General features: G+C 40.8%; 1 protein-coding gene across 2 annotated transcripts in view; it reads left to right on the top strand.

Annotated features, from left to right (window-relative positions):
- The window catches only part of LOC135203152 (NFX1-type zinc finger-containing protein 1-like), an 86,375-nt gene that overhangs the window by 16,822 nt on the left and 52,270 nt on the right, over positions 1–17,283 (top strand). The window contains exons 1-5 of one of the 2 annotated variants that reach the window (XM_064232826.1): positions 1–44; positions 10,719–10,887; positions 11,868–12,014; positions 14,864–15,946; positions 16,812–17,001. The exon at positions 1–44 is cut by the window's left edge and continues 106 nt beyond it. In XM_064232826.1, coding sequence (XP_064088896.1) covers positions 10,747–10,887; positions 11,868–12,014; positions 14,864–15,946; positions 16,812–17,001 — 1,561 coding nt within the window. In that variant the 5' untranslated portion in view covers positions 1–44; positions 10,719–10,746. The remainder of the gene's footprint in view (positions 45–10,718; positions 10,888–11,867; positions 12,015–14,863; positions 15,947–16,811; positions 17,002–17,283) is intronic. The other variant, XM_064232825.1, reaches the window with a different exon arrangement.

Genomic DNA, 17,283 nt, shown 5'->3' with positions numbered 1-17,283 from the left:
TCTGACCCTTCATCACAAATACTAAACGACTGAATACTCTAAAGGTAAGAGTGATTCCTTTTTTCTAACTGAACAGTCAATAAAACAGTCAGTCTAAGTTCATTAAAATATGTGTGAGGTAATCTTAATTGAAGGGCATCACTCGTGCAAATTCAGATTTAAGTATTTTCCTGATTCTGTTTTATTTGTGGGAAACGTCACAATTATCACTCTATGTTTCTACCTAAACAAAAATAAAATGCAATCTTTAATAGCTATATACTGGGGTTATAGTAAAATGCTCATATAAATTTTAAATACAAAAATTTATTTCTAAATTCAAAATTTATAAAGTGAAATTCACAATCTCAGGGAAATTGTTATTACTGAAACAAAAGTTTAATTAATTCTTGAATTAATATTAAGCAAAATTCAATCAAAGTTTATCAAGAAAATTAATTAAATTAAATCATAAAGCAATAATTAAATTTGAAATTAAATTTAATTAAATGCAAGTTAATTCACAAGTGTAAGATTCAAAATGTACACAATAGAGAATATTATTCAAACTAATTAAACAAAATAAAGACAATGCAGAAAAACATAATGCATAATATGAAAACAATTAAAGCATGGACAGTACAATCATTAAGCATATAAAAAAAATGGAATATGTGAAAAGAACAAAGCAAAAGATAAATGTTTAGAAATAATAAAACGTTGAGGTGCACTTCACAACATTTGTAAAAATATCTTATACACAGCTGCAGCGTCAATCAAAAGGCCTGTTACAATTTTACACTTTTTCACTATTTTTGTGGCGCCTTCACAAAAACCAATAAATGCAATACTATGTTCAGATCCCACAAACAACACATATATTACTAAGAATTATATAAAAATGAGTGACCAGCTCGTTACGTTAAGTTACTGAACAGCCTCGCGAGCGAGCGAGAAAGAGAGAGAAATTTTTAGAGAGAGAGAGAGAGAGAGAGACTATAACGCACGCCGCTCTGTCTCAAAGCGAATCAAAGAACGTTCTCTCACCTATAAGCGTATATGCTATTAGTCTATAGTCGAAGGTGAAAACATATTACGTCATCTCTATAGGAATGGGTAATACAATGCCTCTTTGACTGCGCTCACATAAGGCTATGAATAAGGCTCTCTTGTTCCATTCACAGGCTCGACCGCGATAAGAAAAAATACGCTTACCTAATCTATTTATAAGGGGCTGGATAACATTGCAGCTTGGGGGGTCTTACGCTTGTTTTGCGCCGATAAAGAAATCACCTAGCTAAAACATTCTCAAAGTGGGAATACGACTCCCTTGCAAAAGGCTTATGAGCTTTCACTCTCTGTGTGTCTTATGTACTTCAAAATGAAAAATGGATCACTTAAGGCATGTTATCTATAAATTTGGGAAATCTGAACACAGAAATAAACATTTCATACCATGATACACAAGTTCTGATGTGAATTAATCATATTACCACAATTATAATTGCATTCCAAACTTACATTATAAGAATATATACATATACACATATACATATACATACATACATATATACACATATATATATACACATATATACATATAACCTATATATATCCTATAATAGTATATAATTATATATATATATAATACTGTATATATCTATATATATTATATATAATGTATAATCATATATATATATATATATATCATATATATATATATAATATATATATATACTATATATATCTATATATATACACATACATACATATAGCCAATGTAGGTATGGACAATGAAGGGTATGTATGCCTTTAGTAGCTTTGTAACAGCTGTTCTTGCTTCCTCCATTATTGTATCACTTTTGCCATAGGCAGTGTCCAACTCTCTCTGCCGCTTTGTAACCATGCTCCTTAGCATAGTTACCACTTTGGTTTGTAATCAATAGTTTTTGAGAAAGGTGTTCTTATATGTCCTGAAATTGGATAGTCCTGAGAAATATCTTGCAACTTAAAGAAGAATGCTGATGTAGAGACAAAATGTAATTGTAATGGAAGTTACTTATTTAGGATTCAGATCAGCTGTTGAAAGTTGAATAATTGAGAAATGTTTAATGATATGTATATGTGTATTTAGGAATTTTAAGTATCAGAAGTTAAATGGTATACAGGTGGTCCCCGGGTTACGACGGGGGTTCCGTTCTTGAGACGCGTCGTAAGCCGAAAATCGTCGTAAGCCGGAACATCGTCACAAAACCTAAGAAAACCTTACTTTTAAGCCTTTGGGTGCATTGAAAACTATGTAAACTGCATTCTTATGGCATTTATCATAAAAAAACCTTCAAAAGGGATTTTGACGTAAGGAAAAATCTATTTCTGGGCGATTGGCTCGTGTCGCCAGCGAAATATCCTTTAATCTATTATTTCTAGGGTAAATGTACTAACACATACCAGAGAATAAATAAAATAAAGAAAAAGGTCAGTATAACTGACTCGCTCACCCTCCAGGAGGGTGTCGGTATGAACACTAGGCGAGTGAGACCACTACCACGAGCCAAATGCCAATAGAAATCTCCCACTACAAAATCCCTCCAAGAGGGGAGCCGACCCACAGAGTGAGCAGCTCGTACTACTACTACTCCATCCCATGCTGCCGACTGCTGCGCCTCTGGTGGCCATCCTGAAGTTAGCAGACAATCTTGGGCGAAGGGATGGGTAGGGTGGGATTTCGCTGGCGACACGAGCCAATCGCCCAGAAATAGATTTTTTCCTTACGTCAAAATCCCTTTTCTGGGCTCAGCTCGTGTCGCTGCGCGAAATCGTACCAGAGAAATAGCACAAGATTGTAAACAAAAGTAATAAAATGAGAATAAAAATAAAATAAATCAGAATAGGTCTCAAATAAAAGAATAAAATATATAAGAATAGACTATAATTGCTAAAAGATACATATACACAGGGGTATAAAAATAGAAATATGCTTAAATTACCCTTAAATCTAATCATGTTTGTAAACATAAGGTAATTACATATGTACAGGTAAATTATTTACATGTATCAATGTTATCTGTGTAACAGCATGTATCAAAAGTATAATAGCAATTAATAAAAAACATCAACAATAATAATATATAAAGGAATGTATATGACTTAATATACAAAACCCGTAATCATTATAATATGATGTATCCCCTAGCATAAAAAATAAGGGGAAACATCCATGAGATCAATGTGTATAATCATTTGTGAGTGTCCCTAACCAGACAATAAGGGGCACCCACTACACTATCACAAAAGCAGCTAAGACACAAGGTGAATGCAATGAGACCAGGTAGGAATAGACGAACTTTTGGGTGAGGCAGGTAGAAAGGAGAACTGAATCTTCTACTACAAACTAGCTAGAGTCAGGGGAAAACTATGTTACCCCCCGCTGCTACTGCTGGAATTTCAGAGCTTCCAAGGACTTAAGGTATGACGTTTGAACACTGTCGGCGATTTCCATCCAGTATACTTTTTCAACTCATCGAAGTTCATATGTTGGAAATAATTAATTGAGGTGGCTACTGCCCTGACATCATGTGCTTTCGGGAAAGAGTCAGGATTGGCTGGCTTAATAAAGTACAGGATTTGTGCCTGATGCCTTTAATGGATAAAGTTCCACCTTTTTCCCTCCTAAAGAGGGACCCGACGAAGATGAGGAGGTCCTAGACAGAAAGGCTCGTAAGGTTGTAACTGGGCAAAGAGATACATCTTGTGGAAGGGGTAGTACCTTCCAAGGTTCCCACCTCATCAAAGGATCTTCATTCTTTGCTAAAAAGCTACGTTCCTCGGAGAAAGTAGGACTTCTCCTGTGGGAAGGAACTGAATATGATCCGGGTCTCTGGATAGAGCCGACAGTTCTGAAATTCTTGCTCCTGAAGCTAAGCTTAATAAGAATAGGGTTTTTCTTAATAGGCATTATAAACGAGCATGTGTCATTATCGGTTTCGGAAGCCAGTTTTAGAACATCGTTTAAGAACCATGAAACTGACGTAGGCCTTACAGAAGGCCTAAGCCTAGCACATGCCTTAGGAATAGACGAGAAGTAGGAATCCGTCAAGTCTATGTTAAATCCAAATTGAAATATCTTTTTCAAAGCTGACTTGTTTGTCGTATCGTGCTAGCTGCTAAACCTTTTTCAAATAAGGATCTGAAAAAGGATATAGCTGAATTAACTGTCATGATTCTAATATCCGAATCTCTCAGGAAGGTTGCTAACTTTTTGACAGCAGCATCATACTGCCTCAAAGTCGAATCCCTTTTATCGGATTCCAAGAATAGAATATTCTGAGGGTCAATATTCGCATCTCTTTTTGCCGCAAACTTCATGAAATCCATAAAGTTAGGGTTTTGAGAATCCCTGAGGAAGCGAACACAGTCTTCATTTGTACTGACTGGGAGAGCTTGGGACTGGGGATCTGAAGAGGACGAAGGCCCAGCTCCAAAATTAGAGGATACCAGTTGCTCTTCGGCCAGTCTGGGGCTACTAGAGCCACTTGACCCTTGAAAGTCCTGAGTTTTGTTCAATACTTTCATGAGGAGATTCACTGGAGGGAAGACTAAATCTTCTCCCAGTTGTTCCAGTCTAGAGCCAGGGCGTCCGTGGCATAGGCCAGAGGGTCCAGGTTGGGGGCTACATAACACGGTAGTTTGTGGTTCGCTTGTGATGCGAAGAGGTCCACCTGTAGCCCTGGGACTCTTTGAAGGATCCATTGGAACGAACTGTTGTCCAGTGACCAATTCCGACTCTATGGGGTACTGATCGGGATGGGATGCGTCTGCTATGACGTTTTCTTACTCCAGCTAGTGAGTGGAGGAAAGATGCCAACTGAACTTGTCTGCCAGGAGAAAGAATGGCTATCATGACGTGATTTAGATGACGTGACTTGGAGCCTCCTCTGTTTATACAATGTACTACCACTGCGCTGTCCAGGACTAGCTTTATGTGGGAGTACTTGGGTGGGCGTAACCTTTTTTTAGAGTCAAGAACACTGCCATTGCCTCCAGTACTTTTTATATGAAACTGACGGAACTGAGGTGACCAAGTCCCTTGAACCTTTTTGACCTGGGAATACCCTCCCCAGCCGCTTAAGGACGCGTCTGTGTGGATGGTGACCCCTGGTGGAGGGAACTGAAGGGGTACTGACATTGATAAATTCTTGACTCTCGCCCATGGCCGAAGTCGATTCTTTAGAACCAGAGGCACTGAGGATAGTTTGTCCCTGGACCTGACGTTTGCTCGCGAGCGCCAGATTCTGGTTAGGTCTTTCAGTTTGGCTTTCATTAAGACGTTTGTCACTGATGCAAACTGGAGAGAACCCAGGATCCTTTCCTGGCTCTCCTTGGGCTCTCCTTGACGCTAGTTTGTGACTTAGAAATTGCTTGACTGACTTTGCTATTTCTTTCCTTTTGGTTGATGGAATCGACAGAGTGTGGGATGATAGATTCCATTGAATGCCCAGCCACTGAAAGTTTGACTCTGGAGTGAGTCTTGATTTGGTCCTGTTTATTTTGAAGCCTAGATATTCCAGGAACTGAATCACTTTCAGAGTAGCTCTGTTGCATTCCTCGACTGATGGGGCCCAGATCAACCAATCGTCGAGATACGCTACTACCATGATCCCTTGCGATCTGAGTTGTTGCACTACCACTTCCGCTAGTCTTCGTGAACACTCTGGGTGCCACGTTGAGTCCGAATGGAACTACCTTGAAGGAGAATGTCTGGTCTCCTATCTTGAAACCCAGATACGGACGAAGTGTCTTGCAATAGGGATATGATAGTAAGTCTGTAAGATCGATAGAGGTGGTGACGGCCCCACACGGGGAAGTAGGGTCCGCACCTGTGAGATCGTGAGCATCTTGAACTTGTCGCAGCGGATGGCTAAGTTTAAGCGGGACAAGTCTAAGATTACCCTTCTTTTTTGTGAGCCTTTCTTTGGCAACGCTGCAACAAGCGACCTTGAAATTTTAATCTCTTGACTCTCGCTATAGCTCCTTTTTGAAGGAGATCGTCTGCGTACTCTGTCAATTCCTTGGAAGGAAGTTGACGGAAAGGTCTGGATGGAGGTGGGTTCGTCAACCAGCTCCAACCCAGACCTTTTGACACTATGCTCTGAGCCCATTGGCTGAAGTTCCACCGGTGGCGAAAGTGAAACAGCCTCCCCCCTACCTGAAGTTCTTCATTGTTCTGGTAACCGCCTCGGCCTCCTCTGAAGTGCTTTCCCCTGTTAAAGGGGCCTCCCTCCCGATCCTCTCCCACGAAAGGAACGCTACCTTCTAACCCTCCCGTTACCCGGAGCGGTCATACTTCTGAGAAGCTTGACTCTCGAAGGCTTGATTGTAAGCTGGAGAGATGGCGTAAGAGGTGGAGGGCTGAGGCTGAGGGGATATCACATAAATTGGCTGTGATTGACCTTTAGAAGTGGAGGGTTGGGCTGTCTGCACTAACGGTACTGTTGGAACTTGTTGAGGAAAGCGTAGTTGCTTTTTCTGGTAAGGTTGGAAACGCCTGGGTTTCTTTTGTCCCTTACCTTTAGGAGTCAGGTCTTGCCTCCTCTTAGCCGAAAGGCCCCAACGATCCTTAAGGCTCTGGTTTAACCTGGTAGCCTCTGACTGGACCTCCTTAACCATAGCTTCTGGAAGAGATCTGCTCCCCAGATGCTAGACGAGAGTAACCTATTCGGTTCATGCCGAATGGTTGCCTCTTGTAGGACATGTTTCCTACAATTCGTCCGAGCAGTGGCAAACTCAAACATATCTGACTGTACCGTTTGAGTCAGGGCTTTGGTCATGAGCTTAAAAATCGGTTCATGATCCATAAGCCATGGTAGCTACCTCAGACATAGCCATAGAATTGATGGATCTTGGCTAGACGCGATTTTGCATCAAACTCAGCCTGAATAAGGCTATCTGGGAGCCTGGGTAGCTTTTCACACCAAACTGCTCCATAGCACAGTCCGGTTTGAGTTTTGCCAGCTGAGAATGTATTCGGCAAGTCTTCCCACAAATCTCCAACTGAGGGGAGCAACGGAGAAGTGGGGATCCGCTTCCTTCAACTGCGGTATAGGTTCCCCCTTCTTCGGGCCGCTGGGATGGTCGACCTCGCGATCTTGGTTAGGAACGGAGCGGGGTACTCTCATCCATTGTAAAAATGGTAAAGGGACTCTTAAATGGTTGTATCTTGGTGTTAGAACAATCCATGTCCTCTAAAACACCTGAGCCATTCTCTCTGAGCCTGGTCTCGTGAGTAGAGGACTGTCTCCTTAGGTACCTTATCGTCCCGCACCATAGCCGACGGCGTAAGCCTTGCGTAGCCTATGAACGGAGGCTGGAGGTTTTCTTCCGGGAAGAACTCGAAGTCCTCTATTCTTCGAGTCCCAAATTCCGGTATAGAGATGAGACCGTCCTGGAAGGGGGCGTATACGTACGCTACTCTCCACGGATTGTTCATAGAGAACTGAGGTAGTGAGTCATACGGAGGAATTTTGTTGGGATCCACTCGTGTTGGACAGTGGAGGAGAGGCTAGAGGAGCTTCTCTCAGCCCGGCTATAATGGAGTCCTGGGAAGTAATCCTGTCCGACAGACGAGAGATCATTTGCTCCATGCTACTCTTTAAGGACCCAACCAGGTCCCCCACCTGTTGCAACAGGCCAGCATTGGAGTCCAAAGCCGGAGCTGCTGCGGAGGTGGAGGGGAGGCTCTGAATCGAACCAAAGGTAGCGGAACTGGTGATTCTGCCGGAGTGCGAGATCTCTCTCTGGAGGATTTACTCCTCGAGGACTTAGAGCCGGAGCTAGAAGCTTTAGACCTGGATGCTCCGATTGGATTCCCAGCCGGAGACTTACGGGAGGAGGATGAAGCCGAAGTCGTCTTCTTAGACGACGACGACTTCTTAGTCAAAGTCATCACCTTAGACTTGACCTTAGGTCTAACCGAAGCACCAGGAGGAGAATATATTTCGTCACCCGTAAAGCCTTGGAAGGATGGAGAGGTTGCAGGAGTAGAAGAAACAGTTACGCCCAAGGGTGACCCTTGGGTGTCCACCGTACCTACCTCGACCAACAGGTCGTCTATACCTACCATAGGTTCAACATTAATATCTAGGGTCGCGACATCCGTAGAGATATCCTGGTCCTGATCAGTTAATGAGGTGGCCAGCTGTTGTTGGATGAAGGCGATAGTCTGATCCGCTTCTATCGGGTGTCGACGTATCCTGTCGCCTTGCCTCCGGGGAGATTAGTAATGCCAACCGCTTCTCTAGGATGTAGGGCTGTCCCTTGGTGGCATTTTTCCCAAAACCGCCGACCCAGGCCCGCAGGGTATCCAGTGCGGTATCTCTTACCGCCGGAGCCTGGAAGAGAGGGCGTAGTTTAGATTTAAGAATCACTTAAAACTAAAACTTAAAGTATAACTTAAATTAATTGCCTTAAGTTAATATGATGAAAACTTAAGCGCTAAAAAGAAGCGGAGCAGCTACTGGAGATGTAAAACTTACCCCTTCCAAAGCTGGCTCACCAGATCGTAACATATGGTACACGTCTCATGGTACCAGACCTGGATGTCCCCGAGCGGAGTCGCGCATGGAGCATGGGACCGGCAAACTTCGTGTCCACAAGGGTCCTGAAGTGTGGCGGAACATCCGGATGCTCACAGTTGGTGGCCTGTAAGTGGGGAGACACATGAGTATCTTAAAAAAACATCACTTACAGTCTAAAGGACAGAAGAGCTCCGATGCATGCCGGAGCTCGGAAAAAATTTGTGCATAACCCTCCCTGCATCGCCTGAATAGGCTATAATCCCGGAGAGATCCGATAAGATATGTAAGGGAGGGGGATGGTTTAAGGTTCTTAAGATAAACTTAAAGATAACTTAAACCTAACACACAAGCAAACCGGACTAAGTCCAGTGCGAAGCGGAGTGTAGTAACTCAGCAAAACGGTAAGGTTAGTAGAGACCCACTGTATGCTCCGGTCCACCCTACTGGGTGGACTAACAACTTTCCGCTGGATACCAGGACTCCGATCAGGAAGGAGCCCTAGTAAGATGGGAAAGAGCGAGAAGACATACAGGCTCAAGCTAGCCCGGAGCGACAAGGTAGCGCGGAGGGTGGGCAAGGCCAGTACCCCCCACTCCGTACCAACCGGCCGGACCGAGAAGCCGGAGAGGTCGAGACCAGTCTGGTCTGTCCCGACTCCCTAGCCCCTCCGCCTGAGGGGAGAGAGGGAGGCAGCTCGGGTATGAGGAGCGAGCATGGCGACGACCCGCCCCCGCCCGACTCTATGGGAAGAGCGGGAGGGGGGGGAAGAATGACTGGACAGGCGTCTGGCTGGCCCGTGATCACGAAGTGACCACGAGGCGGTAAGACCAAATACGACAACTAAGCCTAGGACAACCACTGATCAGGGAGATGCTATCGGGAAGCATACTGAACTGAAAAGCGGAGGCAAATAAGCCCACTGGGCCGAACCAACTGATCAGAGAGATGCTATAGGGAAGCAACCGAACTGATGAGCGGTAGTATAGGCTTCAAAGAGCCAGGACCTAGGCTAAGCCAGACGCCTAACTAACCTAACAATAATAAAATATACAGTTATATAAATAAATAAATGAAAGAAAGAAAACAATATAGCAGGAGAAAAAATCCAGGAGTGTACGACTAACCCGAAGGCAAGTCTACCACTCAAAGCTAGTCAGAGGCCGATACTAAGAACCTGGACTAGGGTCTGGATAGAAGAAGCCTACGTAAGGTAAAATACATGCATGCATGACAAACCTGAGTAGACCGTACCCTAAGTAAAGCGGATAATCATAAAGAGCGAAGATAAATAAGGGGATGTTCTAGGTATGGGAGACCAAGAACGAACCCATCACGAGGCAGAACCATGCTGCCATGCTTCCGACCCCGAGGTCGTATTTATACCTAAAAAACGGCAAATACTGTCTCAGGGCCGGAAAAACCAACTAACCGTAAATACTGAGTACTTAACTTAGCTGCTGCGATAGCTGCACGCTCCATAATAGAAAATCCAATGAAAGGGCACAAAAAACACAGAGAGAAGAATATCACAACCGCTCGTGTACGCTAACTTGATGACCACCAGAGGCGCAGCAGTCGGCAGCATGGGATGGAGTAGTAGTAGTACGAGCTGCTCACTCTGTGGGTCGGCTCCCCTCTTGGAGGGATTTTGTAGTGGGAGATTTCTATTGGCATTTGGCTCGTGGTAGTGGTCTCACTCGCCTAGTGTTCATACCGACACCCTCCTGGAGGGTGAGCGAGTCAGTTATACTGACCTTTTTCTTTATTTTATTTATTCTCTGGTATGTGTTAGTACATTTACCCTAGAAATAATAGATTAAAGGATATTTCGCGCAGCGACACGAGCTGAGCCCAGAAATATTGATTATTTTGCATTTTTGGTGTCATATTTCATCTCCCAGATGAGCGTTGTAGGCGTCGTAACCCTGGAACATGCGTCGTAACCCTGGAACATGCGTTGTAACCCTGGAAATAATGTCTATTGACAAGCGTCGTAACCTCGGAACGTCGTTAGCTGACACCGTTGTAAGCCGACACCGTCGTAACCCGGGGACTGCCTGTATATGTATTGAACTTTTCAATTACCAATACTTCCCTGAGCCTTAGCTTATTTCTATTTAGAAATAACCATTGTAAATATTTTGTTTTCTGTTTGGAACTTTTCAGGTATGAGACACTGGAGTACCAGCATCGTATGCGACCAAGTATTTCACGGTTGCTAGTCCCATCTATCTATCCAAACTTGAAAGATCACGAATCGGTTCACGAGTACCCACATGTTAAAGGTTTGCTGAAGGATGTCTTTTTCATCACTCACACACACCATGAAGACAAGGTATGTATGTGCTTTTATATTTATCATGTGAATGCCTGAATGTTTGAATGTTGGGTTGGTTGTTTGTACTATATACTGGGATTCTGACATCAGGTCACAAATTACTCTTACAATACAGCACTGGGAAATTTGCAGGACAGGATTACATCTGTTTTGGACATGTACAACATGTACCAACTTACATATTTAATGTTTGTAGCAGGACCTAAATTTTTTAATTTTAATTTTTGTAGTAGTGTCTGAATTTTTAGAATTTAATGTCTGTAGCAGGACCTGAATTTTTTTGAAAAACTTGTATCTGTTTATATAAAGAAAAGAAATTGGGTGACAGTTTTGAAATGTTTCTACCTAACAAACAATGAAAACAAAGGTTTTTACCTGGATGTCATGTCTGAAAGTAGAACATTCTAGTTGAGGCTTTTCATTAGCTGAAGCAGGGTGAGTTGGAGAAGCATTTATCATTAAAGTATAATATGAACATTTCAAGTAATCCCAGCCCCAGCCCCAAAAATAACCAACAAAGAATCAGAATCTGGAAGACTGCAAGGACACTAGGCAGATTGAAATGGTGGTGGTGGTGGTGATTGTATTGTAAGGCTCAAACATCAGAGGTTTGAATTCAGGTTCTTAAGCCACCTTGTACCTATTTTCCTGTCTGCCTTTGGTGATGTCAGATACAGTATATATAGTTAAAATTGTCTGATTAAATTTACATTGTTGGCATTTATATGCATTAATAAATTCTTAGTCCCAGTTACTAAATTTGCTTTTGAACTTGGTCAGCCTTGTTTGTATAATGGCTCTATAGGCACTTTTGGGGTTTAAACTTGCATCTTCCTCCTCAGTAGTATTAAATCTAAGGCATTTTGTTTGATCACTGACCTAAAAAGTACTATTGAGAAATAATAAAAGTCCAAGACCTTGAAATTTATCATAATTTGATTAGAGTCAGTCTAGCTTAGTTGTGCTTTACTTTACAGGGTGGCAACGACAACAACACGAAGGCAAATTCTCACGAGGCTATGCTGGTCATGGCACTTTGTCGTCACTTGATGCTTCAGGGTTATTCAGAAGAGGACATAACTGTCCTGACTCCTTACACAGGACAATTCTTCCTGCTGAAGAAGGTATTTATATTTACTATTGTGTATATCAAGCATAGGAGAGAACTATCGTTTATTTCTTTCTTTGACAAAATAATATTTTTGGGAGTTTGGAAATTGTTTGAAATTACACATGCAATTTAATATAGCCTTCACAAAGATTTCATAAAAAAGGGGAAAATATGTGTGCTACATTAAAAAGATGCCATTGACTATCTAGGACTAGAGAATGTTAGACTGAAATTTTACTACAATTTCATTTGGTTGACCTTGTCATTTGTGCAGTCATGCATAAACTACAGTTCCTCACAGTATTAGGGGTATCTGAACTTTGAAATGCGTGTGTTTTACTGCCCCTTTGTCAAAGAAATATTAAGATGTTTTTATATAAACGAAAAATTCTTTGCCTTCATCCCCATTGTTATCCTAGTGCTAAGGTCAGTTGTCTTTTTGAGCCTATCCCAGCAGTTCCTGTTAAAAAGCATCCTCCTCCACTAAACCTTTCTCCAAATCCTCCTTCGTTTAATCACTCCATCTACAGTAATCATTTGCCTTCCCTTTGACCTTCTACCTCTTGATGTTCCACTCAAAATTCTCTACTCTTCCCATGCTCATCCTTACCCATACCATCTCAGTCTTGACTGTCATAATAGTAATATTTACTGATCTGGCACCTCTGATTTCTTCATTGTTTCATTGTCTAGCATTTCATATAGCAAGATTCTCAAAATCCACCTCGGCTTCCTCATTTCTGTCAGCCCCAGCTTCTTTTGTTCCTTCTTTCTTAATGCCCATCATTACTAACATGATTATGGTACGATAGATTTTTATTTATGATGTATTTGGTATTCTTTTGTGATGCACATGCTACTCCTGCCACATCACACATCCCTCCATTTCCACTAAGCTGTTTGTGTGCTACATTCACCTAGAACTTCACACACTCCTTGGTAGCTTAAAATAGATCCCTAAGTATTTGAAATTCTCTACCTGTTTCAAATATTGGCCTCCTCTGTCCTGTACAAATGACCTATCACCTCCCTGCCAATGAAGAGATTCCTAACCCTCTGTTACCCTTTTTGGCTCTTCTTCAGTGTCTACTGTAATCACCAGATCATGTGCACATAACATTACCCATACTCATTCATAATCCCTTCACATTATGGCCAGTGATTCCCAACCTTTATACCTTCAAGGAACCTCCGAAACAATTTTCCATATCTTAGGAAGCGATACATATTCATTTAAAGATTTCTTGCGAAACCCCTGATGATGGCATGAGGAACCCAAGGGTTCCACGGAAGGCTGGTTGGAAATCGCTGTACTATGCTGTACATCCATAATCAGTAAAAAGCCAAAACTGTCTTGATGGAAAAGGTTTATTATGCACAGTGCCATAGGCCATAGATTAACTATGTGCATGCTAAATTTCTTGGATATAACCAATGGAACTTGAAGATGGGGGCTCTCAAGAATGGAACTTTTTTTTTTTTTTTTTTTTTTTTATGTAGAGGAATACCTGTGCTTGATTATAGTAAATGCTAACATTACAAAAAATGTCCTACAGAGTGATAACATAATGCCTTTGATGTAAAAGAAAAGATTACTTAAGAAAAAATTACAAAGTAAATAAGCAATCTTTTTTTAAGTAATGTATAGTATAAAAAGATTATTAAGTAAATAAGTAAAGAAAAAGCTAAACATAACGGTAAACTTAATCATGTCGACAGGAAGGAGGAAAAAGTAAAGGTTTTCTTAAAGATAAGACCTCAATCAAACTTTAAAGAATGGCAAGTGTTGGGTTATGCACAGAAGCTCTTAAGACAGAGAGGAATGAAGCAAACAAAGCAAAATTAAATTACTAATTACTCAGACTTAGTTGCACGATATGAAAAGGTTAATGCCAGAAGACAACATTGTGACTGGGCAGTAGGACCTTTCAGAATAGCTACATTGAGAAAGGGCAGAAATGGTAAGTGGATTATGAAAAATGGAAAAATAAAAGTTCAAACAGTGTATGATGGTGTTTGGAGAAGTCAACCTAGGGCTCTGTACAACATGTTACCAGCACTGTAGGTTCACAACAAGTGAAGAAAGTAATTGTAGTACAAGAGTGCCCTGTTAGCACATGCATTGTGAGATGTCTGTAATTTTGTGTGGTAGACAAAAGACGGGTAGATGTCTGTAATTTTGTGTGGTAGACAAAAGACTGGTAAACCCTAAGAACATTTGGGACCAATATGTATGCATAGATATGATGGCGAGATGATGAAACAAATTCAGGTTTGCAACACAATGATTTCTGCCGGGAAGAAATGTGTGTGTGGTTTGAGTGTACTGTCTTGCCCATACACATTCCTTCCGTTCAATTGGCCATAGGCACATCCGTTTTACCTAAAAGCTTCATACAAATTATGGGTTTGAGAGAATTTGGGAAATTTTACCTCATTTGTGTAAGTTGGCTTAATCCTTAAGTGAACAAAATCTTGTTAATTTATAACTCAATACTGCAGAACCAAATTAGTATTAGGCAGTGGTAAGGAAGTGTTTTCATTCACAAAACAAAATTTGCTCTTTCATCTTTTCATCTGTTTTTTTTATGGGCAACTGTGTACATGTACACTACTAGTATTCGGAAAAATGAGTGTTCTGGAGTATTGATTTTATAATTTTATGAATATTTTAAGATGTTTTACTAAAATTAGTTTTCTGTTGGCTCTTGCAACAAAAATACCTGGATTTATTTCTGGTTGCTGTAGCAACAAAAGTATGTGGAATTGTACTAACAACTTATTTGTCTGCTCGCTGTTGCAACAAAAATATGTGGATTTGTACTAAGAATTTATTTATTTATTTATTATTTTTTTTTGCAGTTGCAACGACTTTATGTGGAGTGCAGTGGAGTGAGAATTAGTGTTGTTGATAATTTCCAGGGTGAAGAGAGCAACATAATTTTGCTCTCTCTTGTCCGAAGTAATGAAGAAGGAAAAGTTGGCTTTTTGCGAACTGAGAACCGTATCTGTGTGGCACTTTCTCGGGCTAAACACGGTCTCTATATCACTGGAAACATGCAACAACTTCAAGAAAACAGTGCTTTATGGAAAAAGATTCAATCAGATCTTGAGGTTGCTGAGGCTATTGGTAGTTCACTTGCAATTAAATGTGAAAATCATCCAGATGATATAAGTTTGGTATCCTCTGGCGAGGAGATTTTATCAAAGCACCCTGAAGGAGGATGTAGGAAACCTTGTTCTGGCTTGCTGCCAAAATGTGGCCACAAATGTCCAAAGACCTGTCATATATTAGATTCTGAACATTTACAAGTCAAATGTCTTTTACCTTGTCCTCTAGCACCATGTGAGCGAAAACATCCTTGCCCACAAAAATGTTGGGAAGAATGCAATCCATGTATTGTTCATGTTCCTAAGACCCTTCCATGTGGACATACCCATGATGTACAGTGTAGTACTTACAATGAAAACCACCTCTGTCCAACACGTGTTGAAAAAGTACTCCCTGATTGTCAACATAAAGCATTTATGCCTTGTCACATTGACCCTGGTAAATTTAAGTGCCCTATACCATGTGATATTCGCCTACCATGTGGTCATATGTGCAAAAGGAAGTGCCATGTTCAATATGATCCTGATCATTTGGAATACATGTGTGATCAGCCTTGTCCACGGTCACTAGATGGATGCTGTGGTAACCATAAATGTAAAAGACTGTGTTTTGAGGACTGTGGTCTGTGTTATGTGCCTGCAAATAAAAAAGCTCCTTGTGGTCATACAAATAAAGTGTATTGTTCTACTCAAGTGGATGAAATAATTTGTGAAAAGAAGTGTAAACGAATCTTACCATGTGGACATCATTGCCCAAAGTTATGTAAGGATCCATGCGGTGACTGTCGAGTCTCGGTGCCAAAATCTGTTCCAGAATGTCAGCACAAAGTACAGGTAAGGTTGTAATTGAAACATCATCTCTGATTATAATACCCTTTCATACTAAATGCAATTCCAGTTCTGTAGAAAATTTATTTGTGGCATTCCTTATGACTTACAAATGGAGACTTCTTATTTTACAACATGCTCAGGGTTATGACCTTTCCATCTTTTACTCTGTTTAGCACTTTATTCTTTTGCAAGTATCATGTCAGCCTATGAACTGCCAGTCTAACCCTTCTTTCCAGGCAGCTGTCAAGTGGTTTATCTTTAGCTGCTTAAATATCTTTTCAAAGATAAGGGACAAGAAATGTAATTTTTTAAGATAAATTTTTGCATTACAAACCTATCATTGATTATTTAGTCTCCCAGCACCCCTCGTCTCTTATACCATGCTTTGACCTCAAGACAATGAATTTTCACATTTTAATAGAACTGGAGGTCTCAGCTGCTCTGCTGCCAGCTAAATGGTAGAAAATCCTTTTCTAATTGTTGTTTGGGATTTGCAAGTGAAGCAATCATAAAAGATTGTTTCATACCAGGTTAATTTTTGTTAATATATACTCTATTATAGCTGTAGGCTATGTGTTACAAGTGGATCAGATTAATTTGAACAGTAATGGGAGCACATGGTGAACAATTTGAGGGACTTTTTGCTCTTGGTATAGGAATTGAGAACGAAAATTTGCCATTAACTGTACATTTATATATTCATCACATTGGTAGACTTTTTATTGAAGGATATGGTACTTTTCCTTGTTGTAGAGTTTTTATTGAAGGATATGGTACTTTTCCTTTTTGTACCAATCAAGTGTTGACTAACTTAACCCAGCACTCCATGCCAGAAATTTATTAAAAAAAGCTATTTGTATGGATTTAGGTCGAGTGTGGTAAACCTGCAGAGAAGAAAGACTGCAGTGGAAGATGCACAATGGATTTACCTTGTGGCCATAAATGCCAAATGCGCTGCAAGGATCCATGCAGTACCCAGTGCATGGCTCGTGTCCCGTCAAACTACAAGTGTCCCAGAGGTCATGTCATCAAGTTACCATGCCATCTTCTTGACAAAGGTGAGAGAAAGTACATCCTTGTTGATTGTGTGGATTACTGATGTAAACAGTTTTAATTAATGAAATTGCCAAGGAAAATTAAGACTTGTCTTATCTTGAGACTGTTATTGTTTTTATAAGTTATTTCTTTATCAAAGCTTCTTATAAGTATGGATGGATAACCAGCTAAGAACTCAACAAAGGTGATAATCTTGTGGCCACAAGGATGAGAGATACCTTGATAATTTGTAAATTCTATATGCCCATTTGTCTCGCCTCACTCTTAGTTTGATTCACCATCCA

The sequence above is a fragment of the Macrobrachium nipponense genome, chromosome 33 (genome assembly GCF_015104395.2).
Source record: "Macrobrachium nipponense isolate FS-2020 chromosome 33, ASM1510439v2, whole genome shotgun sequence".
NCBI classification, from domain to species: Eukaryota; Metazoa; Arthropoda; class Malacostraca; order Decapoda; family Palaemonidae; genus Macrobrachium; species Macrobrachium nipponense.
This window is presented reverse-complemented; position numbering and strand designations above follow the sequence as displayed.